Consider the following 26,583-nt stretch of genomic DNA (forward strand, 5'->3'; position numbering starts at 1 on the left):
CACACAGGCACAGCTACAACTTCATAGGGTAATTATCATCCTGTACAACTTTCTGATTTATTATCCTGTTTACTGCCTACTGGCAGATGAGAACCAGCCCAAGGCCAGCATCTCTCTACACAGTTCACAGCCTAATTAGCCCGTCCTTGAGGCCTAGACATGGACAGCTTCCCACAGTCCCATCTGCCAAGTTAGCAATAGATTCCCACACTTAGCAGCCACTTGTTTGAGGTGATGGACTGCTACACACATAGGAAGTAGGAGAAACAGAGATTGGATCTGACAAGTAGGCTATCCTTGACAGAGGAATCAAACAGAATCCTTTGAGGTCTGCAGCTGTCTGAATGAAAATGACCACAGAGGTAGATGGAGTAGGCCTTTTTCTAAGTTGTCTGTGTTTGTACCTGTACTGGTCCAGGTGTCTTGGTGGGTAATACTGCTGTTTCAGCTGAAACTGATGCTGAGACATAGTGCTTTCCCAGGCTGGCATATAAAGACTAGTGACTTTTGCACAGCCCTGGAGACTTTCAATGTGTGTACTTCCTTGTCAGGCTTAAAGAAAAATAAAGCACAGCCTTGAAAAAGGAGGTCTTCAAGAGTCTGCTGCACCTCTACAGGAATCCCCAGCAACTGAAGCCACTAGAAATGGTGCATGGTTATGGCTGTCACCATGACCCTTTCAGCTAAGTCTGAAGCATCAAGGAAAGTCTGAAGAGCAGCTTGGAAGATCAAACGACTTTCCATCAGAAGGAACTGAAACTTTTTCCTACAGTCCTCAGGTAGCTTGTTTAGGAATTTGAACATAGTATCCACATTTGAATAGTCATATCAGGATAAGAGAGTCGGATGGGTAGCTATATGCAGATGTACCACTGCAAATGAATAATACCTTTTATCAAAAATATATATATAATTTTTGTGTGTCCCTTTCTTTGAGGGAAGCGTTTGCTCTACCTTGGCAGTGGTCTTTTATTTACTACCTACCATTACCAGAAAGTCTGGCATGGAAGTGTTGATAGAAGTGTCCATATGTCTGGGACAGAACTTGGCATTTATGTTCTATGCACTTTGCCACAAGCGTGACTGATGAAGGGGTTTGCCATAGGGACGTAATGAGCTGCATTATAGCCTTACTTACAGGAAGGGCATCTTTCCCTGATATAGCTGTGGTGTAAAATGTCCATGAGATTATGAGGAGACTGCTCCAAGAGCTCCATCTGGATACCAAGTGATGTAGCCATCCTTTCCAGGAGCTTTGGGTAGAGCTTAATGTCATCTGGTACCAGAGAAGACACTTCAATACCAGAGCCTTATCCAGTGACAAGGATGAAATATTCAAAGAAGGCAGGGTAGAAACCTCCAGAGACTGGTCTTGCACCACAAATATAGATAGCAGGTTGTGGAAAGTCCTAGTCTTGAGTGTGTGGCAGCTGCTTTGTACTGATCACAAGCGACTTCTCTGTACCAAGTGGGAAACCCTCCCTTCTTGGCGATCTGTTTCTGTAGAGTAATGGGGAAGCAAACCTGGTCACTGGAAGCATTCCTCAAGGCACCCATTAGGGCCAATAATGGGGCTGATATGGTATCAGACTCCAGTTGTGCCTAAACCAGGCACTCTAGTCTTTCAGCCTGCTCTGGTCAGGATGTCTATGAGTGTAACATAAGAACAGCCATACTGGGTCAGACCAAAGGTCCATCTAGCCCAGTATCCTGTCTACCGACAGTGGCCAATGACAGGTGCCCTAGATGGAGTGAACCTAACAGGTAATGATCAAGTGATCTCTCTCCTGCCATCCATCTCCACCCTCTAACAAACAGAGTCTAGGGACACCATTCCTTACCCCATCCTGGCTAATAGCCATTAATGGACTTAACCTCCGTGAATTTATCCAGTTCTCTTTTAAATGCTGTTATAGTCCTAGCCTTCACAACCTCCTCAGGCAAGGAGTTCCACAAGTTGACTGTGCGCCGTGTGAAGAAGAACTTCCTTTTATTTGTTTTAAACCTGCTGCCTATTAATTTCATTTGGTGACCCCTAGTTGTTGTATTTTGGGAATAAGTAAATAACTTTTCCATATCTACTTTCTCCACATCACTCATGATTTTATATACCTCTATCATATCCCCCCTTAGTCTCCTCTTTTCCAAGCTGAAAAGTCCTATCCTCTTTAATCTCTCCTCATATGGGACCCATTCCAAACTCCTAATCATTTTAGTTGCCCTTCTCTGAACCCTTTCTAGTGTCAGTATATCTTTTTTGAGATGAGGAGACCACATCTTTACGCAGTATTCAAGATGTGGGCGTACCATTGATTTATATAAGGGCAATAATATATTCTCCTTCTTATTCTCTATCCCCTTTTTAAAGATTCCTAACATCCTGTTTGCTTTTTTGACTGCCTCTGCACACTGCGTGGACATATTCAGAGAACTATCTATGTTGATTACAAACTTTGCCACTTCACTTTTTACCCCTTTCTCCTGATCATTTATGAATAAGTTGAATAGGATTGATCCTAGGACCGACCCTTGGGGAACACCACTAGTTACCCCTCTCCATTCTGAGAATTTACCATTAATTCCTACTCTTTGTTCCCTGTCTTTTAACCAGTTCTCAATCCATGAAAGGACCTTCCCTCTTATCCCATGACAACTTAATTTACGTAAGAGCCTTTGGTGAGGGACCCTGTCAAAGTCCTGGAGGATGCCCTGAACTCCCTGAAGGGGGAGACATAGGAACCCACTTCAGACTCCAGCGAGGATCAGAATGCTCCAAAGGCAAGGGTGGTGTGGTACTAGAAGGTGTCATCAGAGATCAGGACAGTGATATATGACAGGATTGAGATACCAGGGGCAACATCAGGGGCTTCCTAGCTATTGGTACCATGCACTGAGGCAAAGCAAAACCTGTAGTCTGGGTGAAGTCATAGAGGAGACCGAGGACCTCTGGTCACAGTTACTATAACAGATCCCAATGTCAGTGCTGATGTTTGCACTGCATGTGACAGCCCCGACAAGGTGCGGTTAGTTTGGATGAGCAGTGAAGTGGTACCAAGTGGAAGAGCAGATCTTTTGCAGCTACATAGGCCTCTGGCATGGTCAGTACCAATAATGTCCATTGCCCTACCAACACCACCAATGGTGGATCTATTGTTGCCACTGATGAAACAGCCAGTCTTGATCATCCTGGAATGGGTACAGAAGTCAAAGGCCATGCTCTATGAGAGCCAGTATGGGGTAGTACCAGGGAGTGGCAAGCCAAAAGGTATGCTCTGCCTTTGGTATTGGAGTGGCTAATCTCTGGGCAGAAAAATCCCACACTGAGCACTCTGAGAAAGATGAAGCAGTAATTTTTTTTGGCTTTGGAGGTCAAGAGTGGTCTGAGCATTTATGCTTTTTAGAGAACTGCCCTAGCAAAGAGGATAAAGTGGTTAGTTGCCTGTATTACAACTGTTGTTCTTTGAGATGTGGTTCATTCATGTATTCCACACAGGAATGTGTGCACACCCAGCAAGCTGGAGCCAGATTTCTTTCTGTTACAGTACCCATCAAGGTGGCACAGGCACCCTGCACCTCCTCATGGCCCCGTTCTAAGGCTATATAAGTGTGGTGCCACCCCAACCTTCCCCTCTCCCCTTCCACCCTCAGTTCCTTTACATTGGAAATGTGTCTGAAAACTCCAGTGCAGAGGGAACACAGGGCAAGTGGTGGAATACACATGTGAACCATAATTCAAAGTACTGTTACAATAGGGCTAAGTAATCATATTTTCTTCTTAGAGTGGTTGATGGGTGCAGCTACAGAAAATACACAAACAATGGGACCAAGGAGCTGAGCAGATGCATATGAAGGTACACATATCACAGAATATTAGGGTTGGAAGGGACCTCAGGAGGTCATCTAGTCCAACCCCCTGCTCAAAGCAGGACCAACCTCCAACTAAATCATCCCAGCCAGACCTTAAAAACTTCTAAGGAAGGAGATTCCACTACTTTCCTAGGTAACCCATTCCAGTGCTTCGCCACCCTCCTAGTGAAATTTTTTTTCCTAATATCCAACCTAAACTTCCCCCAACTTGAGACCATTAGTCCTTGTTCTGTCATCTGCTACCACTGAGAACAGTCTAGATCCATCCTCTTTGGAACCCCCTTTCAGGTAGTTGAAAGCAGCTATCAAATCCCCCCTCATTCTTCTCTTCTGCAGACTAAATAATCCCAGTTCCCTCAGCCTCTCCTCATTCATCATGTGCTCCAGCCCCCTAATCATTTTTGCTGCCTTCCAGTCAAGGGTCAAAGTATGGGTAGATGGCACTCGGGACTAACTGCTTAGGGGGCTAGTGGGAAGGGATTGGAAGATTAACATGTAGAGATACTTTGGATTGGCTGTAACTGCATATTTTCACTGCAGTTATCTCAGGTCACCAATAACTGGGATAAGCTAACTTTTGATCATGTAATTAAAGAGTACATTATAATGCATACTCAAGGAGCTGAACCCAGGCAATTCTGGAATTTCTTAGCTTTGATTTCTTGACTTTGCAAGCCTGATAATGTTCTTTTAACTTTGTGTGTAATACAGCTATTATTGAAAAAGACTAAATGAGTGTACCTCAGTAAAGCATATTTGTATGGCTAGGCATTAAAATTTAAAATGACTAAGAAAGTGAAAATGAGAATACAAGCATAAGCTTGATTCTATAGCTTGACAATTAGAGCAGTCACCCAGGATGTGGGACACCCAGGATCCAATCCCCCTGCTCCAATTATTCTTGTCTTATTTACCCACAATGCAACAGCTCCAACAGGAGAGACTGAAGGACTCCCTACATTAGACTTATAGCCCAATGGTTAGAGCAGTCACCTGACAGGTGGCAGATCCTGGTTCAAATCCCTTCTCTCTCTTAGATGGAGAGGGGACTTGAACCAGGGCTTTCCCACCTCCTAAGTGAGTACCCTAACTACTGGGCTAAAAGTTATGAGGGAGGGCCTACCCCTCCAGCTATTATGTGTAAGCTCATCTATTGGGGCCTGATCCAGTAGGCAGGCTCTGAACACATCTATCAGATCTGGCCCCTCAGGAGAGTTAGGTTGCTGAATGCCCATCTTCCCCTCGTTTGTGAATCACGACAGGGCTTAGGCAGGAGATAGGATTTGGATGCCCACAGGGAGGCAGTAATGCCTATACTCAGAGACAGTCGCAGGTTAGCAGTGAACCTCTACTCATTTTCAAAAGTGAATTAGGCTCTTAGGCACTTAGGAGTCCTCCTACTTGCTCCTAAGTTACTATTGAAAATGGGGTTTATGTGCCTGTGAAAATTTTATCCTATGTGGCTATTACGATTTAATAAAAAAGTAATTTGTTCTTTGTTTCTCAGTACACACAACATGGAAAATCTTACCTTTGAAAATCCTGCCCAAGCCTCTGAAGTCCATTTGATCAGAACAGTTAAATACTACTACATATTTTCCCAAAGCCTTTCCCATGTCTTTTGTAGTTTCTGTTTTACCAGTTCCAGCTGGTCCTGCTGGAGCTCCTCCCATGTTCATTCCCAAAGCCTGAGCTAAGGTTATATAGCATCTGTAAATGTTAATTCAAATTTGTAATTAACTACAGATGAAAGTGAGAAATAAAACGTACATGCATATAATAAAGCAATATTAGCCCCCTCAACATGCCAGCCAGCATATCTGAGTCAACACAATTCAGGGGGTGTTGTAATTTGTGGCTAGTACAAGGACAACAGTAAATTATTATCCTCCTACCCTTCCCCCACCTCCAGGAAAAGGGAGAGCAGGGAGGGAATTGAGCCTCAGAGATATTTCTCTGAGGCACAATGCCTCCTGGGGCAACTGCAATTAAAGACACAATCCAACCTTTCTTTAACAAAAGGCTAACTTGTGACCCTGCTTTGCTTGGCCAAGCTGGACCATCTGGGAGAATGAGGAGGCCACCCAACCCCCACTGCTTGATTTACCCAGACTTGGGTCTGTTGTAGAGCACAACCCTTGTTCTCTGGATATTCATCCCAGTGAGACAATGGATGGGAAAGGGTGGAGAGAGACAGAGTGAACAAAGCCTTAGGTCAGAATAGGTGTCCATACCCAAGAAATAAATAAGATGCATCATTTCAAGGGCTGCAGAATTTACTCAGAGGCCAGGAATGACTGTGCCTCTCTGAGTCACAATTCCTTTGTAAAGGTACTCCTACAGAAGCACATTTAGGTATAAGTCACCCTTGCTCAGGGCCAAGTCTAAAGATTTAATCTAACCCCAAGTGAGCAGGATTCCATGAAGCATAAATTAATTCTAGGGTTGTGATAAAGAAAATATAAGACATTTGAACAATTAAGGGACAAAAGTAGGTTACTGGACTGTTAGCCCATGAGCCAGACAACTTTTTGGTACCATCTGGGGAGAGGGGGGGCAAATTCCCATTTTTTAAAATATTATTTCATACATACTACAAAAATATGTGGTGGACCTTTCTGCATGGTAGCTTAAAGGTGGATGTAGGCCTGTTTCCATGGAAACAGTATTAGTAAGCAGAGGCACTGGGTGAACAATGGGTATAGGCAACATTTTGACTAAAAATGAATACATCTTCACCCAATTTTGGGTAATTACTTTTTTTACATTAATGATGAATACTTTTTTACATTAATAATGAATACTATGAAAAAATGTCTCATTTGCATAACCATTAACATGGCAACTACCCAAATACATAATAATGGAGGTCATGCTTCAAATGAAAAATGATTTGATTCTACACGGATTTCTACATTTAAAATCAATTTTTGGTAGTTTTTGTATATAATAAGGTACTGTGACCTATGATTTACATATTTTTCCTGTGTTTGCTTCAGATTTGACTGTGATGCTATTGTGATTACCGAATGAACAATCGAATCTGATTCAGAGGTTTCCAAAAAGCATTCACAAACTGAGTAAAAGGTCTAAAAACATGTGTGTGATATGTGATGTGGAGGCTTCTTTCACAGAACTGACCAAACCAAGAGACATGGAATGATGGAAGAATCTTTTAAGAGACAGAGATCCAAAAATGTGCCACCATTATTCACTATAAAAAGACACCAATGAAAAAACAAACATTTTACCACCTAAACTGCATAAAGATATTTACACACAAGAAAACTCTGCAACAGCATGAAAAATTGGCAAAATGTTCCACCTGTATTTAGTGGAGCGGCTGCCCCACTCCCTGAGAGTGTGGGTTGCAGCAGGCCAGTGTGCCTGTGCAGACAGGCAGCCAATTAGAGAAGGGCTTGTTGGGAGCCAATTGGGGCCCAGATTGGAGACAGCCAATCAGGGTCAGGCTCAGTCCTATAAAAAGGCTGCTCAGGGAGAGGAGAGTCAGTCTGGGAGACTAGCACTGTGGACAGCACAGTGCTGGACAGGCTCAGGGAGCAGAAGGGAGCTCTAGCCCGTAGCCTGCAAGGCTGCAGGCCCTGAAGGGAAGGGCCTAGCGGGTGCAAGGGGCCATAGGGGAAGTGGCCCGGGGAAGTGGACAGACAAGGCGAGAGGAGGACGACAGCGAGGCTGCCACCAGAGGGTCTCTGGGTCGGGACCCAGAGTAGAGGGCGGGCCTGGGCCCCGCCCTTGCAATACACCCAGCCATTGGCCGTGGGGAGCGGCCATCATAGACTATGCCAGATCCCTGACAGGAGGGATTAGACTTTGGGGTGTGTGGTTGGACATGGTGGCTGGGGTGCAGAGAGACTGCTGACCAACACCCCCCCCCGCCCCGGAAGGGGGTGTGGATGGACTAAGGGGCACTGCCGGAGGGTAGTGGTCCGGAAGAGGATGCCACAAGCTGGGGAGCAACGCAGGCTCAGACGCCAACTAAGGGCGAGACAATGGGCGGGACACCACCAGGAGAGGGCGCTCCACTGGACTGAGCTAATTCCTGGAGACAACCAGCAGGAGGCGCTGGATGGTGAGTCGCAACCCTGTTACACTGTAGTGAAGAAGTTGGCCATAAATCATGCAAATCAATAAGGGGAATGGGAGCATCATTCACCAGAATATACAAAAAAGTCTGTGTATTTTATGAGAAAAGTAACCATTTATGTGAAAGGGACCAAGTCCTGAGAGCCACCATGGCAAGCAGTAGATCTCAGGTCAAACAGGAATGTACAGAAAAGAGCAGAAGAGAAGAGAAGAGAAGAGAAGATGGATAGAAAGATATTGGCTGTTACATAAAGGGAGATGGTAGCAGCAGAGGCACACAAATCACAGATCTTGTTAGAGCCTACACAAGACCATCAGAAAAGCAGAAGTTTTGTTAAGGTGAAGATGATGACAATATATACTTTATGAAAGAAAAAAAAAGGATGACAGTGCAAATAACTAAATAGCCTAATTTGTTCTCAAAGTCTCATCTTGTATCAGTGGTGAACATGCCAGAGAAATTGGTGGCCAATATGAGCTCTCTGGGTATTTAAAAAAAAAAATAAAGTCACAAACATTTGGAGAATACTGGAAGCAGAATTCAGCAGTAGCCTTGAGATATCAGATAATGGCAAAGTTATGGCGATACCAGGAAACCTATCTAAGGCAATGTTAGTCAATGAGATTCTAAGAATGGCCTCTGAACTGGATTCACTTTTGTCAGAAGACTGATCAGGTTTCAAAGCAATGTGCCACGATCATGCAGCTAAATGTGAAGGAATCCAAGATTGATCAACCACAGCATCTACAGCCAGAGGGGCTTGATAATTATTATGCCCCAATGCCAAAAATCTCTCATGGACTTCCTGCATGTGTTAACAGGGGACACAAAAGAGAGTACACCAGCCTCATGAATTCAAAGATTCATACAGTCTTCCTCTACCCCTCCCCCCGAGTATTATATATATGACATTAGTGGAGGTTTGCAGAAACCTCCAAAGCACTTCACTACCCATGGTAACAGGATATCCTCCACAAGCAATATGGAGTTGTTTCAGACACTCAACCAACTAGATCATGGATATCTTATAGGCAGCTGGAGGAAGCTGGCTAATGAGGAGGAATCAGGTGGGTCAATAACATCCAACATTCTGCCTTGCATCTCTACAACTTTGGCATATGATAACAGCAACAGACTTGAGGAGACACACTCAGTGATGCAGGGACATCATAGGTTAAATGGTATTGCAGTGCAGCCTCAGATATGAACTACTGGACAAGCCAAGAAGCCTTCACATACAGAGAAAGTCAAAAACCACAGCATCAGTCCTCCACCAGTACTATTTACTCTTTATAATGCTGGTAACTGAGTTGGCCCTTCTGGATGGAACCAGTGGAGGTACACTATGAAGAGGCCATTCACAATGCTCAAGTTAAAAATGAAGTATGGTCTCTGCTCAGGCAAACAGATGTAAATAACCAATCATCTCCTAGATTGAGTTCAACATCCAAGCATGCAACAAGGTCAGTATGACTCAGGACAAGGTTGGGTATTTGCTGATCATGAATGCACCACCAATGGAGATGTCCACAGCCTAAAAAAATCCTTAATCAGACTCTGAAAATATTTGGAAAAAACTCAATTTATGTCTTACAAAGTATGTGTCTTTGACCACGCATTGTATGCAGAAATACTGTGGAAGAATGACAAAAAATGATAATATTCCAATCCATAATTATCAGAATGGGAGCATTTCTTAAAATATGCAATATGATGTCAATCATTGGGAAAAGATTCCAATGATCTTGGGAGTCCAGTATTACTGCTGAAAGTTCCATCGGGGTATACGGGACGCAATCACCACTGATCTGTTAGACTACATAAATCAGTCTACAAGGTCCTGCTGAGATTAGTCAGGAAGGGCTTTTATACCTGGATGGAGGACCACCATCTGATTGATTTACAGAGCCTCAGTAACACAAACTAGATGGAGAAGCAACATAAACCAGTTGAATGATGTCCTCAACAATTCATCCTGTGTTTGGGTTTCAGCTTTATAACATGTACCTGAACCATTGGAGTAATGAAAACAGCGACTTATCAGCATTCTGGATTAATTAAACTGTTATGGTTGTTGTGGTTCCTGGCCTTTTTCTCAAGCATCCAGAAAAGGTGACTGGGCTTCTTCACCTAACCATGACCGGACTAATTATATCTTAGTGTTTTGGCTTATGACAAGCAAAATTACACAAGATATCTGCTAGTGTTCTTCATACAAATGCCATGGTTGGAGACAGAACATCCTGAGGTGTGTGATCATTTCAAAAACAGAGGCTCCTCTGTACAGATGGGGTCATGAAACCCGTTGGAAAAATTCGTGTAGAGCAGGCCATTCAGGAGACTGTCAATAAAGACACAGACAGCAGATAAGACCAAAGGATTCAGTCCTGAGGCTGAGGCAGTGAACAGGTATTACCTAACTGCAGAGTGCAGAAATATCTGTTTTTAGGAAACGAAGGCAAACGGTACAGGTCCAGACACCTGGTATATCTCATGCAGATCTTGAGCCCCCCAGGTTACAGAGAGATGAAAAAGATGTCAGTCACTGACAGATACGTTGGAGAAGACCTGGGTCAATCCATTTGTAGAACTAAATGAATTAGTCTGTCTCTTCACTTGTTCTGTAGCTCCTGAAGATGTTAGCGAGGATCTGTATGATGGGACTCACTCGCTCCATACTGGATGGGGAAGAGTTAATCCTACATTGTGGACTGAGGAAAACATGCCCCCTTCACTCTACTGGGCATTCTCCAGGTGCACTGGTATAAAAGGGAGCAGCTACCCTCAGTTGGGGCTGACTGCCAGGGAGAAAGGACATAGTCTGATGGTGCCTGCCAAGAACCAGCTGAGGCCCAAGGCCATGGGGGCTGGAGACATGGTAACCCAGGCAGACACCAAGGTACCCATGGAGACCTCACTGCATCCAGAGTCACCAGAAACAGCACAGACCAGAGAATCCGTCGATAACAGAGACGCCCAGACCAGGACAGTGGGAACTATGGTAGGAAGCAGCCCAGGGGACTTCGATAGGGACCTGATTAGTGAACCAGAATTTTTGAGTCAGTGTGTTTTGGTTGGACATCCCTCCCCCTCACCAGACTCTGACTCAGTGGCACGTGCCCCTGCCATGACCAGGGCCCTGGGCTGGGGTCCGGTGGAGAGGGAAGGCCCAGACCCCCCTACCTGGGCCATTGACCTCCTTTCCTGTGCGTGGTGGCCCCCATTCTGACTGATCCTGGCCTTTAGGCCTTACTGCCCTGCTGACAAGGGTGAATTTACTGACTGGCGACTAGGCCTTATTGCCCCTGTCTCCCTGGGGCAAATCTACTGACTGTACCTGCTAGACCTTACTGCCCCACTAGGAGGGGCAACGCTATAGACTGACCAACAGACCTTACTGCCCGTTAAGATGGGTGAACCTATTGACTTTGGCCATTGGGCCACACTGCCCAGCTATTAGGGGCGAGTACATTGACTCTGGTTTAGGAGGCTGTGTGGGGTGCACTCACCCCACACCGGATGGGGTTTTCCCCCCAACACTGTCACAATTTGTTACATGCAAAAGAGAAAAACGAAGGTGCATATATAGCATTCAGACATGACATAGGCTAGAAACTGTGCAGCCAACCCAGGACTCCTATGATAAGCTGCCAAAGCAAAAACAAAAGACATTCAGTGATAAAGAAATCCAGGAAAACAAAAGCCTCAAAACAAGGCGATTGTATTAAAGGTGGATCACATATCCCACATGCCTCAAATGGGAATCTGGACATAAGGAAAGTACTGCAGCACCCCTTAGGACCACTAGCCCAGGCTTTCACCATCTTTGATGGCACCACAAGGAAGACAAATAAAGCAGCCCCAACAAGGAATTTTGAGAAAAAGTTGGCATAATCCCTAGCCCATCTGCTTACACCAGAGGTGGGCAAACTATGGCCCACAGGCCACATCTGGCCCGCAGGACCATCCTGCCTGGCCCCTGAGCTCCCGACCAGGGATGCTCGCCCCGGCCCCTCCCCTGCTGTCCCTCCTCCCCCGCAGCCTCAGCGCGCCGTGCCACCAGCCCGGCAGCTTGGCTGGCTCTGGTTGGGCATCACAGCTCAGGGTGCCCTGGCACGGCCCCTCCAACAATAGGGGGCCCCAGGGCTGGGTATTCAGGCAGCTCAACACTGGCACCCCCCCCCGTGGGGGGGAGGGGCTGCACTGCAGGGGCACGGGAGCAGGACAGCGGTGCAGGTGGAGGGAGCGCAGCAAATGCAGGCGGAGGACTCAGGAGAGAAGTGGCACTTTGAAGAGGAAAACCGCTGCTTCTCTCCACCTGTGCGGCTGCCCCTGCTCCTCCTGAGTCCTCCGCCCATGTTCACGGGGGGGTCCCATGGGCAGGGATCCCAGGAGGGGCGGTCAGGGGACAAGGAGTGGGGGGTTGGATGGGTCGGGGGCCAGGCAGTTTGGGGAGGCACAGCCTTCTCTACCCATCCCTCCATACCCATTTGCAACCCCGATGTGTCCCTTGGGCCAAAAAGTTTGCCCACCCCTGGCTTACACCATAGATGGAATGGGTCTTGTACACAAAATAAATATTAAGAACAAAATATATGGTGATCTGTCAGAGAATGTGTAAACTTTGAAGACTAGCACTGACAGTGACAGGATAGATGTAATCTCCAACATGTTCAATGACAACTTTTAGTGGGTTGGTTTGGTCAGCCAGTAGATTTAGTGGTCTGGGCTGCCAACCTCAGTCTCTCTCTCAGTTCAATATGACTTGGGCCCTTTGGCTTAGGTCCCTGCTGGACCAGCTTCTTTACCTGTAACCCCTTGCCCTGCCCTTCTTGGGGCAAGATATAAGGGGTTCTGGCCCAGGGCCCTAAAAGTGTAGCAGCTTGGGATGGCCTGAGATCAGACCCTCAAAATTTGGCCCATTGGCCACATCCTACCACACCTTGTGTCTCAGTTTGGCAATTGGCTGCAGTCCTTGCCTCGAACCCCCACCATCTAGGACTGATGACTGCAGCCCTCTGGTGCCCTTGCCCCACATTCTACCTCCCTCTTGGGTAGTGTCAAGGGGTGGGAGGAAGACTCACAGCCAAACCCCCACTGTAGCGGTTTCTTCTCCTGCTGCTACAGGGTAGTGCTCCTTCAGGAAATGGCTTATGTATTTTCTCTCCCCCACCCCCTGTTCCTGGCTGCCAAAGCTCTCTTTATACTGGTCTTTTCCTCAGAAGCGTGCTCAGCAGTGCCTGAGGGGCTGAGCTTTCCTGGCCCAGTCCTGCTGCGGTCCTTCCCCTGTCTCAGTCATAGTGTGAAGTCTGTAAACTCTACCACACATCTCCATTAAAAATTCAGAGATGGAAAATAGAAGAGCAGAACCTGAAGTTCTATTGAAGAACATTGGCTCTTCTGGCCTGATATAAACAATGGAGGTGTTTTCTTGAATGTTCTACTAGCAAGACTGCTTTCATCAAGTTCTTATGTGAAGAATGGAATAAGACTTATTTCCTGGGGAAAGGTATATGGTGAGATAATGTATATGACATACAGGAGTACTGTATAACAAGCTTACCAAACTTTCTGGACTTGTCCTCTTCAGAAAAATCACACACATGGATAATGTTACATGCAAAGCATGCATCAAAGAACCATGAAATCAATGGTATCTGAGGACACTGATGTGCCAATTCTTACCCTTGCTTTCTTCAAAGACATTGGCAAAAATCTATGCAAGATCTGGTATCAAAAAATCAAAGAAGATGTAACCAAACTTGGCCATCACTTCACTAAGAAAGGAAGTCTGCTCAGCCCTGTTGGGAATGCATGCATTCCCTAGGTGTGATTCTGTTAGCACATTTGCAAGATGTGGGAAAGTTATTGGCCTAAAGATAATCACCAGAAAAGAGTACCTTTACTGAGCACTGGCAGAGCTAGGGCAACACGAGGTCTTATTTAAAGACCTTTTGTCACCATCTTCAGGAATTCACCTGTACAATGTATGTAGCTAAGTCAAATATCACAAAGGTAAATGAGCTAAAACAACAGAGCTGTTCCAGCCTAAGAAGGGAGATGTTGAATCTGGCCTGCTTCCTCTGTGCAAAGACTGCCTCTACCTGAATGCTTTGTGCCAATTATGAGGCTGCTGTCTGGTGTAGGAGTCTGGAGAAGTATCCCCTCATAACCAGCCATAGCATGGAGCGTGGCTGGGTCATGTAAAAGGGTGATCTGACAACAGAATTGATGAAAGGCTGGCCTGCCCCTGAGGTAATCTTGCAGCTGACAGCTTGTAAATGCATCAAAGAATGTAAATTACCTGGATTGCCAGTGCCTTACAAATGGACTCAAATGCTCTCTATCACATATTTTGCAAATGTGTGAGAACATGGATGAGGAGGATGTGACAGTATGGAGCACAGTTCAGATAATGAAGATGAAGATACAAATGGAGAGGACATTCTAGTCAGCTGCTGAGTACTGGATTGTTAGTGGGTTAACCATTTCATATTATTGTGGACTTGATACATCACTCAATGTAGTTATGACAGAACATACAATAACATTAGTAGCATTGAGAGAGCATCAACAACACGGAAAGAGACATTTCTATTAATTATGTAGTATTTAGATGGGGGAGTTGTATTAATTACATGTTTTGTATATAAAGAGTTTAAATTAATGTCTTTAACATGATACCAAAATGCTACTTTTTGCTTACTACTTAACAATGTGTTGAATAACATAATCAAAGTTTTTTTCCTTTCTGTTAAGTCATTATATAACACATTTGCTTATTATGAATTTTTTCAAAAATTGATAGCTAACCAAACAACCCCCAAACAGGCTCAATTCTACCACTAAGTTATTCTTCAGAAAGGTCCACCATAAATCTGTTGACACAAAGCTGTTTAAAATACAGGAAGAGATTTTTTCCCATCCAAATTGGTACCAATGTGCAATTTTTTTTTACGGTTTAGTTCATAACTATGTCCCTGGAGTTCCAGGAGAATACTGACTGCAAATTCACACTCTTTGGAGTTGTACCCTCAGAACCACTTATCAGGAAGGGGTTTGGGCAGATGCCCTCTCACAGATCTGGATCCTGAAAGTAAGATTACACATAATGGACCTAAGCGCTAACAGGCCTCAGTTTTTTCAACAATTTGAAATATGTATTTCATACCTTATTTCAATACACAGGACCAGAAAAATCAGCTAAATGAAGATATGGCAAGGGATAATGGAATACCAAGAACTAGAAAACTCTGTGACTATGGGAAGTGACTTCAGTGCTTGTACACGAATGCATGCAGCCTGGGCAATAAAATGGAGGAACTGGAAAAACTAGTGCAGGAGGTCAAATTGGATATTACAGAAACATGGTAGAATAGGAGTCATTAGATGGATGCACAACTGGTTGGAAAAGCATACTCAGAATAGTTATCGATGGTACAGAGTCAAGCTGGAAGGCCACATCGAGTGGGGTCCTACAGGGATCTGTTCTGGGTCTGGTTCTATTCAGTTTCTTCATATATGATTTCAATAATGGCATAGAGAGTACACTTATAAAGTCTGCAGATGATACCAAGCCGGGAGAGTTGAAAGCACTTTGGAAGACAGGATTAGAATTCAGAATGATGGTTGACAAACCAGAGAAACCAGTTAAAATAAATAGGATTAAATTCCATGAGGACAAATGCAAAATACTACACTTAGGAAGGATCAGCTGCACGAATACAAAATGGAAAATGACTGCCTAGGACAGTACTGCAGCAAAGGATCTGGAGGTCATAGTGGATCACAAACTAAATGAGTCAACAATGTAATTCTGTTGCAAAAAAAAGCAAACATTCTGGGATGCATTAGTAGGAGTGTTGTAAGCAAGACATAAGAAGTAATTATTTCATTCTACTCAGCATTGATAAGGCCTCAACTGCAGTATTGTGTCCAGTTCCACACTTCAGAAAAGATATGAACAAATTGGAGAAGTCCAAAGGAGAGTAACAAAATGATTAAAATCCTAGAAAACATGACCTATGAGGAAAGGTTGGAAAAAACTGGGTTTGTTCAGTTTGCAAAATTGACGACTGAGGGGGAATATCACAGTCTCCAAGTACATAAAAGGTTGTGTGATAGACCCAGGCCAGTTGGGAACCGCAGAATGGTAGAAAGGAGATATACTAGCCACTGGATAAGCAGTTTTCTGTTCCCTGAGTGACCAGAGCAGGAGCTGCTCCAGGCTAATGAGAACACCTGACTCCAATTAACCTGCTAAGAGTCAGGTGAGGCTGTTAAGCACCTGACTCTAATTAAGGTCCCTCTGATGCTATAAAAGGGCTCATTCCAGTCAGGACAAAGAGAGCCAGGGAGACAGAGGAGAGGAAGTGCGTGCGAGGAACTGGGAGCAACAGGTGTGCAAGAAGCTGAGAGTGAGTAGTCATACTGCTGGAGGACTGAGAAGTACAAGCGTTATCAGACATCAGGAGGAAGGTCTGGTTGTGCAGACAAAGAAGGTGTTGGGAGGAGGCCATGGGGAAGTAGGCCAGGGAGTTGTAGCTGTTTCACAACTGTACCAGGAGGCACTCTAGACAGCTGCAGTCCATAGGGCCCTGGGCTGGAACCTGGAGAAGAGGGCTGGCCTGGGTTCCCCCCAAACCTCCCAATTCCTGATCAAACACAGGAGGAATTGACTTGGACTGTGGCTTCTACCAGAGGGGAACCTTTCTAGGCTGTTTCCCGACCCACAGGGTGAATCTGTGAGGCATGCAAATCCGCCAATAAGTGCAGGACCCACCAAGGTAGAGGAAGAACTTTGTCACAGTTGTTATCAAGAAGAGGATGAAAAATTGTTCTCCTTATCCACTGAGGACAGGACAAGTAATAATGGGCTTAAATTGCAGTAAGAGATTTAGGTTAGACAACAGGAAAAACTTCCTCCTGTAACAGTAGTTAAGCACTGGAACCTAGGAAGGTTGTGGAATCTGTCACTGGAGGTTTTCAAGAACAGATAGACAAGCACCAGTTGGGAATGGTCCAGATAATACTTAGTCCTGCCTCTGTGCAAGGGACTGGACTAAATGACCTAACTGTGGTCCTTTCCAGTCCTACATTTATGATTCTTAGGAAAAATCAGTAACTAGCTTTCAGCTGTAGTGAGGGGTTTATATCATATTGGTTTACATTTTCAAGGTAATCTTCACAAGCAAAGGAGCTGGAAACTTTAATTTAATGGAAGATGTATTTTTCCTTTAGGTTGTTAGGTCCCATACCCTGTGAAGGAGTGATCAACTCCCATCAGGCACATCCCTGGGTGGCAGCTAGAGGAACATCCCTGCATATGCCAGACTGTTGAAAAGATCCAAATAAGGAGTCTCAGAACAACTGGAGGCATCTCTCAGCAGGATGCGTTGGATAGCTGGTGGTGTGGTTCCTTCCATAAAATGCCCACACAGGCCCTATGACAAGGACATCAAGGTGATTAAAGACCTCCTTAAAATAAGTCTTGCTGGGGCAAATGAGCTCCCTAACCTAGGGAGGCAGCTCAGCTAGGAGAAGGGGAAGGTGATCCATAAAGCTTGTCCAATAGATATGCTCATGTGAACTAATGTCTAGGTCAAGTGTACCTCAGCGTGAGCTCTGCAAGTGATGTACAAAAACCTTGCCTGACTTGTAACCTAGATTAGGGCCACTAAATTTAAAGAAGCGAGTAAGCTGACATACGCAACATGGAACAGGGAAATGCTGTCTAGAAGAAGCTTGAAGCTATGTGAGGTCTTAGAGAAGAGTAAATCTGACATGTGAACAAGAGACTAAATTGAGAGATTGTAAAGTTCAGATGCTGGAGGAGGGTTAGAAAAATCTACTATTCAGTGAGTTCAACCTCCTGAAATGGAGAATTGGTACGACTGAGGCTACGATAGCTTAGGCAGGAGGACCCACAATAAAAGGATATTACAGGCAGAGAACTTAGAAAAGTGAAAGAACTGAAATACCTAGGATTAATGGTTGGTGACAGTGGTGTCCTCCTAAGTGATGCCTAGCATTGATTCAAAGCCACAGTATAAATGGTGGGAGCTGACCCCATTTCTCTGTGATAAAGAGATGTCCATGAAGGTACAGTAAAACTAATTCAACCCACCCTAATGGATGGAACAGAGACTTGGCCAGCCACAAGAAAAGGAATCATCCACCACAGAAATGAAGATGTTGAGATGGTCAAATGGTTCAATGTTCTGTGATAAGAAATGAAATTAAGACAAGTGAGTGAGACTAGGATACGTTGGTATAGACATATCCAGTGAAGATATATTGGTTATATTGTAGGATGATCCTTGCAATGATCATGGATGGAAGATGACCAAGGGGGAGGCCAAAGACTCAGTACATGGACTGGATATCAGTGGACCTTAGAAAGAGACTAATTTGCATGACAGCCAGGTGCACAATCATGAGTATTGGAAGAAAGCTACAAAAATTGCTGACTGTTAATAGGGAAGTAACAAAAAGGAAGATGGGGAGATTTCTAAGTCCCCCACATCAAATTGTTGAGCCAAGTCCAGGAGTCTCTTGGGCCTCAAATACCAATTCTATCATCAAGTTATCATTATATAATATAATATTTCCTAAATGATAAAATACTATACTAATAAACACATTTCTGCTGTTAATTAAATTATTGTTGAGAAGAGAGAAGAAATCATATTTCTGTAGGAGTTATAAAGTATGTAGATTAGTGAGATTCTATTTTATTACATGAAAAAGAGGTGTGGGTGCCTATTCAAACATACAGGAAGATATTCACTACATATTCTGGAACATAATGTACAATTTTATATTTACAGCAGTCCAGAGTATTATATAAAAGAAGCCACTCTGCATGTTAAACAGTTTTTTGGCTTCTCCCCAACCCCCAAGAAAAACATTGTTTCTCACCTATCAGTCAGAGGAGTTATAACCAGACGATCAGTGCATCCTAGAAATTCATTCTGGTAAATAAAATCAACATTTGTAATGGATACCCAAACTTGATCCACATCTTCCTTAAAATAAAATCGACTCTGCTTTAGCCATTCAAAATCAGTTACTGACTTGATATGCATTTTTACCTTAAACAAAAAGAAAAATAAGCCATAAATTACAGATGCACAGTAGCCCAGTATTAGGTCTTATATAACGAGTAATTGCATTAGAATAATAAAGATAGAACATTTCACTATACTTGCATGACCACCTGTTTCAAGATTCGGTAGGAGTAAAGCTGAATACATTTCTGCACTGCATAAAGAACTTATTTTTAAAGTTTATATTCAGAAAATCTTCTGATAATTTGAATCCATATAAGAAACCTATTACTCATGTACAGTAAAGCTCCCACTGCTTTAACAGGAACACACAAAGCAAGATCATGAGCAACAAACAAAATGTTTTGGTCTAGCATAAAACCAACATAGAAATGCAGGGCTGGAAGGGTCCTCTGGAAGTCATCAAGTCCAGCCCCCTGCATTGTGGCAGGACCAAGTAAATCTAGACCCTCCCTGACAGGTATTTGTCCAATCTGCTTAAAAACCTCCAATGCTGAGGATTCCACAACCTCTCATGGAAGCCTATTCCAGAGCTTAACTATCCTTATAACGAGAAACCATTTCCTAATATCTAACCTAAATCTTCCCTGCTACGGATTATGCCTATTACGTCTTGCCCTGCCTGCGGTGGACATGGAGTACAGTTGCTCACAATTGCCTTTATAACAACCCTTAACTTATTTGACAATTGTTATCTGGTCCCCCCTGACTCCCTCAGTCTTCCTTTTAAAAGGCTAAACAATGCCCAGTTTTTTTAACCTTTCCTCATAGTTCTGTTTTTTTAAGCTTTTTCTCATTTTTGTTCTCCTCTGGACTCTCTCCAATTTGTCCACTTCTTTCTTAAAGAGTGATGCCCAGAATTGGATGCAGTATTCCCGCTGAGGCCTCACCAGTGCCAAGTAGAGTGGGACAATTACCTCCCATGTCCTGTTAATACACCCCAGAATATTAGCCTTTTCACAACTGCAGCATATTGTTCATTCATTCAGAGCTCAGATAACATTCAGAGTTTGTAACACAGCCTCAACCTTGGTTGTATGAGTCATTGGGGGAAAATGCTATGTGAATGGACTGACTTAAATGAAAGTCATAAATTGCTTTCAGAAGAAATTTAGGGTATGGCAACACTCACTTTATCCCTGTGAAAATTTGTATGTGAAAGGTTCACATGAGCTTCAAATCACAAACCCTGCATGTCAATGTAATTGCCATGAGGAATGCTGTCTTCATAGACAACTGGAGTAATGGGCATGAGGCTAATGGCTCCAATGGGGGTCCCAACAAATTGGTTAGTATCACATTAAGATTCCAATATGGAGAGGGTAGTCTTATCAGGGGGGTGGAGGGAGTGGAAACTTTCAGAAGACCTTTCACAAACATTTTAACATTAAAAAACAAAAACAAAACATTGTGGTCTTTATAACATGGCCAGCTGCATCATGAGCATCCCCTCAACACCAGAGATTGCTCTGCAGCACCCTGCCTCAATTTCTCCTTTTTCAGGGCCATGTAAGAATGCCACACAGTCTCTTTCATCCACTCACAGCCCTTCTTGGGGTCTATATTTTTATTAACAAAGTTCCAAAAACAAAAAAAATTCCACCCAGCCTTAAACTAGGCACCACCCCTCTTCCCAAAGGTACTGTCCATTACTGTTCTCTGAGCAGCTGGAGAAGATGCAAAGACCTGGACTGCCTGCCTTCTCCCAAAGAAAGAACAATACAAAACAACTACTGAGGCAACCTCGTTTCTGGTTACTTTCTCACAGTAATCCAGAGAGGGGCATCTTTTCTGACAAACTATAGGAATTAAATCATGTGATTCTACCACACTGCAAATCCAGAGAGTTTGGGGAGGAAAGGGAAGGATCATTGGATATTGTGTTAGGCAGGGAGAAAGAAGTGGTGCTGGTGATGTGGGAAAGGCAGGCTGGACTGCACAGAGTCCTGTCTTCCATAGCTATATCTAAGCCACTGGCTCCATGGTTAAAGGTTTTTCCTTCATCTGGTTCTTGCCCAGCCCCTCAACCCTCTTTGGTTTCTATGCCTCCCAGCTGTCTATTCCTCTCTGACCCACCAGCTCGTGTGACCCTTAGCTCTCTGGTCCCCAGTGTCCTTGGTTCTTGATATCACTCAGTCCACTGTCAACTCTCTTCCTTACTTCTGAGGGCTACCTGTCAGTCTATCCAGACTTATGGACCCTGTTGTTTTGTAGGGCATGGAACACCAAGAGCAGGGATCTAGCAGCCCAGCCTGCCTTTCCACCTCACCCAATTTCTCTTCTTCCTCCCCCTTTTTTTTTTTTTTTTATAATTGGAGATATACCAATCTCCTAGAACTGGAAGGGACCTTGAAAGGTCATCAAGTCCAGCCCCCTGCCTTCACTAGCAGGACCAATTTTTGCCCTAGATCCCTAAGTGGCCTCCTCAAGGATTGAACTCACAACCCTGGGTTTAGCAGGCCAATGCTCAAACCACTGAGCTATCCCTCCCCCTTTCCCTACCACAATCTTGTTTTTATTCCTTATCCCCTCAAAACTTCCACTGGCCTTATAAAGACAAAGTAGCAATCCCACTCGAATAAGTTTCCCATAGTTCATCAAAGAAGAGCTCTCCTCTGGCAAACCAACATACATAAGACCGGGACTGCCACTGACTTCCCTCGTCAGGCCAGTAAGAGCCTTATAGGAGTAGGAAGTACAGGAACTGTGATGGAAGGGGTGGAAGCAAAGTAGTCCTTTCTATTTCCCTTCTTCCATCCCCTGGCTCCTCTACTCCTCTGGTTTCTATTCCCTCTCGGCTCACCAGCTCCTGAGATCTTGGTTCACTTGCCCAATCTCTTCCCAGCACTCTCAGTCTATTGCTCCCCTAGCTGTTTCCAACTCCATAAGCCCAAGAACTCTGCTGTTTCATTGGCAGAACACTGCAGGAAGCTGAGAAGCCCTCAGAAGCCAGTGAGCAAGAGAGCCATTGAACTGGGAGAGGGAGAAATAACCCATGAGCGATGGAGTACTAGGGAACCAATGTACCTACCGCCAAGTCTGTCTGAACCCCCTTCCAAAGCAACGTTTCTCTTTTTCTCCCTTCCCACCCACATCCACTTGAGGGCTCCCACCAGCCTCACAAGCAATGTAAAGCGGCAGTCCTAGTCTGACAAACTTCTTCGTTTGCAGTGTTGTAGCCATGTTGGTCCCAGGATATGAGAGAGACAAGGTAGGTGAAGGAAGACCTTTTATTTTACCTCACCTACCTTGTCTCTCTTAAACTTCCTTTGGTTCTGTCATAAACAGTTAGTTAAGGGTTAAGGTTTTTGTCTACCTGTAAAGGGTTAACAAGCAGTACCTGTGGACACCTGACCAGAGGACCAATGAGGGACAAGATATTTTCAAATCCCAGTGGAGGGAAGTTTTTTTCCTGTTCTTTGTTTTTTTAGAGAGTCTCTCTTGGGAATTAAGAGAGTCCCGACATCTTAATCAAGTCCTCCCAGGTTTCTGCAATAAATTCTTCTATTCAAGCTAGTGAATATTAGCAAGGAACTAGTATTCTTATACTTTTATTTCTGTATTTGCAATTCTGTGTTTTGCTATAGAATTTCATTAAGTCTGTACTGTTATTGCGTTTACTGAGAAAGAAAGGAGGGGGGATTCTCTCCAGAGATTGATAAGTTTAGACCTGTATATTGTTCCATCTTGGTTACAGAGACAGTAATGGTTTATTTCTCCTGGGTGTAAGAACTCCATGGATTTGGGGCTCTTGGGATTCCAAGGATTTTGGGGAAGGACTGTGTCCCAATCCACGTTCCTGATTGGGTGGTGGCAGCTTTTACTAGATCTAAACTAGGATTTTAGTTTAGGGATAAATTTCATGCAGGTCCCCATATTGGAACCCAACAGCTCTAAGTGGGGGTGAGACCTATGACAGGTTCATTAAATAAGAATTCTCCCTGTGGTAAATCAAGAGAAGCTGGTCAGAAATACAGACAGAACTATTCTTTTACCATCACCACACACCCATCCAACGCCTCTTCCCAGATCAGATTTTCTGTCACAAACAAAAGGTGAGAGTGTCAGAACCCAATTCCAAAAAGGAACATTTTAAACATGCTTTTGCCAAAATTTCTAAATCTTTTAGAGAAAAATAAGATTCAAATAGTTTAGAAAGAATAAAAATTTGGAGACTAAATCCAATCATTAGAATGAGTGTAAAACATATGGATTTTAGTCCTGTATTAAGCAAAAGTCTCACCACAAGTAAAAATCTAAATATAATCTTAACACTAGAGAGAATAATGCTGTTTCCATATTAACACACACACAAATGCAGTTTGGGATCCTGCAGATAAAAGCACTATATAGTCATTATAAGCACTAGGTTATCATTATGACAGAATCTATATTTGACTTTCAGAAATTAAAATCTGTACTTTACCAAGTCATCAAAAATATCTCTCTGATGCACATGAATGGTAACCAGGGTTTCAAATTTCACCCTGTCGAAGCTGGAAAGATCATGTGTTGTCTGGCTGATAAGTGTATTTAGTATATCCAGAAATTTCTGATTGGTTACTTGCATGATTTTCCTGTCATCTTTTGCATTGTGTAAAGCTTCTTCTGAATCATGTGTCCACAGCATCTGAATTCCCAGTAACCCTACCTATAAAATATAACAAGTAAATTGACATATTAATTAATATTTATTGTAAGCCAAGATTTATAAGACTTTGATACCCTACTTTTTAAGTATATTTTAGGGTAACTTATTGGAGGGATTCAAAGTGATTTCTCATTAAGGATTTCCCTGTTTCAATAGAAAGAAAATCCGAGGGTTTCAAGGGTGCACTTCTCTATCAAATCATATTTCACAAACATTCAAGGAAACCCAGAAATAAACTTATACATTATTTTACCATAATTTCAGTCACACAGTGAGATATACAGATATATTGACATGATTCTCAGTTACATTTAAGGTCCTTTTACGCTGCTCTGGCTGTATAAGCATACATTGGCTTTAAAATGGGTAGAAATGGTGGTGTGAAATTATCCCATAGGCAGTACAGATCTAGTGTAAGGATTTAACACCAGACCTGCTCCCAGCCCCTATTGGAGGGGATGGACTGGGGAGATGTTTGGGTGCATGGCTCAAGCGTACTGTGCTACAATTATTTTCACTTCCCAAGGACCATAAGAGTCCATAGGAAACAGAATATAAATTACAGCCTCAGGGCTGCTCTAACTTACAACAAAGGCTCTTGCACAGCCTCAGAATACAAAGGAATTATATGATTTTAAACCACCTTTAATCCATACCCCAAGTATAAGCAAAATGGAGGTTGGTTACCTGTAACCAGGATTCTTTGAGATGGATTCTGCATATTCACATGCTTGAGGTGTGCCAACCAATGCAGCTTCTGATCGCAGTGCCCAATAGAGCACCCACCCAGGCTTTCCTCCTCTCCTTAGCATTTGAGTATGTTTCAGGGCAAGACTATTGAAGGGGGTGTGGTACTGTCACAGGGTGCATCACTCACTTTCTCCTGGTACTCTGGGGATTAACTCAAGTCCAGTGCGCCTCCCCATCCATGGTTCACACACCATCACTCCAATTCGGCTGTCCACCTGCAGTCCTCCTCATGGCCTCAGGAACCGCAGGAGCTAATTAGGGCTCCACAGAAGAGGGGGAGGTGGATGGGGAGTGGAATATGCAGAGTCCATTTCAAAGAACTCTGGTTACAGGTAAGTAACTGCCATTTTTTCTTTTGAGTTTCTTCTGTGTATTTCCACTCTTGAGATAGTTTGGCACACAGTATTCTTTAGTGGATGGAGGAACTAAGGACCCTAATTAAAAAATGACTGAAGTACTGCTCTCCCAAAATGAGCATCAGATCCCAAATCTATAGTGTAATGTTTAGTAAAAGTATGACTCAAACTCTAAATGGCAGCCCTACAAATTTCAACAAGCAGGACATGTCTAAGATATGCTAAAGTTTCAGCCATTGCTCTGGTAGAGTGTGGTTTAATTCTAGCAGGAGGAGAAGTTGAAGTTTTATAATTCTTCTCTATATGTTGTCAGACCTATGTGGACAATGACTGAGCAGAAATAGCCCAGCCCTTACAATTTTCAGCAGAAGAAATTAACACTTGAGGAGGGATTCTGAAGTACTTTTTCCTATTCAAGTAGTAGGACAATGCCCTTTTAGCACGCAAACTATGAAATCTAGACTCCCCTTTATGAGCATGTGGTCTAGGAAATTAAAAACAGGTTGGCAGGTCATCTCCCAGTTGAAACACAGTGCTGTCCTTCAACACTCCACTCTAAGGGTTTCCAGTCATCCCCTTTAGCACAGGAATTTGAGGGACTGGGCCCTTGAACAGTCAGTCTTTTCTAGCTGGCCTCTCACCCTAAGTGAAGGCTCTTTTTATAACGTCCTTTTGGAGTGGGTAGGATAACCCAGGTTCACTGTCTTCACTGGGCTCTGGTCCAAGGTCCAATGTTGGGCAGCTCCAATTGCCACATTGGGGTGCTAAGCAGCTGCCTCTGCCTCCAGGACCACTTCCTACCCCAACTTCCTTTAGCTTCCCAAAGCAAATCATTTCCGTTTAGTCTCTGACCCACATGCTCAGTTACCAGCCTCTCCTTTGTATGTTTGTACAGGTCTGTGGTGTTAGGTCTCAGGCAATGAGCTCCTGGGTAGTACTGCCCCTCAGAATGGCCATCTGCTCCCTTCTGCTGCCCCCCTCTGAGCTGTTCTCCTCTCCTTTTTAAAGCCCTGCCTCCAGCTTGTGCAAGCTTTGCAAGTGTAGCTGGGCAGGGCTGTCTTAGTCTAGAGCTGTTCCTCAAGCCCTTGCTCCCCAGTGTGGGGTTTGTATACCCCATCATTGTCTTTTATAAGACCTGAGGTGGCTTTGAGAAGTCAACCATCCAAATAATGTGTCATGAGGTGTCCAGACCCCATAGTGTCCCAGCTGCTAAATGAAGAGCTGCATCCTTAGAAGGACTGGTGGCCCTGCAACAGACAGTGAGATAAAAAGGCTGTAGGTCAGGAGGGATCCAGGTCTCCCAGGGAATCTGAGAAACCACTGAGAGCAGGATCCTTCAGCAAAAGACTGTCGAAAAGCTGCCCAGGTAGCTGGACCTCCGGATGAAGAGGATCATAGAGCATTAGCACAGTAGGAAGCAGGAAGGGATAGGGAGTAGTTCCAACTACTTCATACACGGTTCATGGACTGGAACCCAGAGGAGTGGGTGGGCCTGGGTTCCCCTACTAATCCCAGCAGAGGGATTATTAAAGACTGTGGAGAAAAGGGGGGCCTGAAACCCAAAAGACCAGAGACTATTGACCCTTCACTATGGTTGCCAGCCTCCTGAATCACTGGACTCTTTCCTACCCTAGGAGGGGAGACTACTAATGAACCAACCAGGGGGTTGGAAACATAGCAATGAACTGCCAGGCAAGTGACTAAATGGGGATTCCCCAAACAAAGGGAAAACTGAGTCAGACTTGCCCAAACTGTACTATACATGTGCTATAGAAACTATATGCA

At 44.0% G+C, this 26,583-nt stretch overlaps 1 protein-coding gene and 1 long non-coding RNA gene across 21 annotated transcripts in view; one reads left to right on the forward strand and one right to left on the reverse strand.

Moving 5' to 3' along the window:
* Positions 1 to 15,318, forward strand: part of LOC120400446 — a 60,047-nt gene extending 44,729 nt beyond the window's left edge. For all 4 annotated transcript variants that reach the window (XR_005595815.1, XR_005595814.1, XR_005595817.1 and 1 more), the window contains 3 exons: positions 552 to 779; positions 3,780 to 3,851; positions 15,161 to 15,318. This is a non-coding gene — a long non-coding RNA (uncharacterized LOC120400446). The remainder of the gene's footprint in view (positions 1 to 551; positions 780 to 3,779; positions 3,852 to 15,160) is intronic.
* Positions 1 to 26,583, reverse strand: part of DNAH8 (dynein axonemal heavy chain 8) — a 556,010-nt gene that overhangs the window by 233,322 nt on the left and 296,105 nt on the right. For all 17 annotated transcript variants that reach the window (XM_039529004.1, XM_039529011.1, XM_039529005.1 and 14 more), the window contains 3 exons: positions 23,468 to 23,692; positions 18,893 to 19,065; positions 5,399 to 5,577 (listed from right to left, as the gene is read on the reverse strand). In XM_039529004.1, coding sequence (XP_039384938.1) covers positions 5,399 to 5,577; positions 18,893 to 19,065; positions 23,468 to 23,692 — 577 coding nt within the window. The remainder of the gene's footprint in view (positions 1 to 5,398; positions 5,578 to 18,892; positions 19,066 to 23,467; positions 23,693 to 26,583) is intronic.

Source organism: Mauremys reevesii, linkage group 3, assembly GCF_016161935.1.
Source record: "Mauremys reevesii isolate NIE-2019 linkage group 3, ASM1616193v1, whole genome shotgun sequence".
NCBI classification, from domain to species: domain Eukaryota; kingdom Metazoa; phylum Chordata; order Testudines; family Geoemydidae; genus Mauremys; species Mauremys reevesii.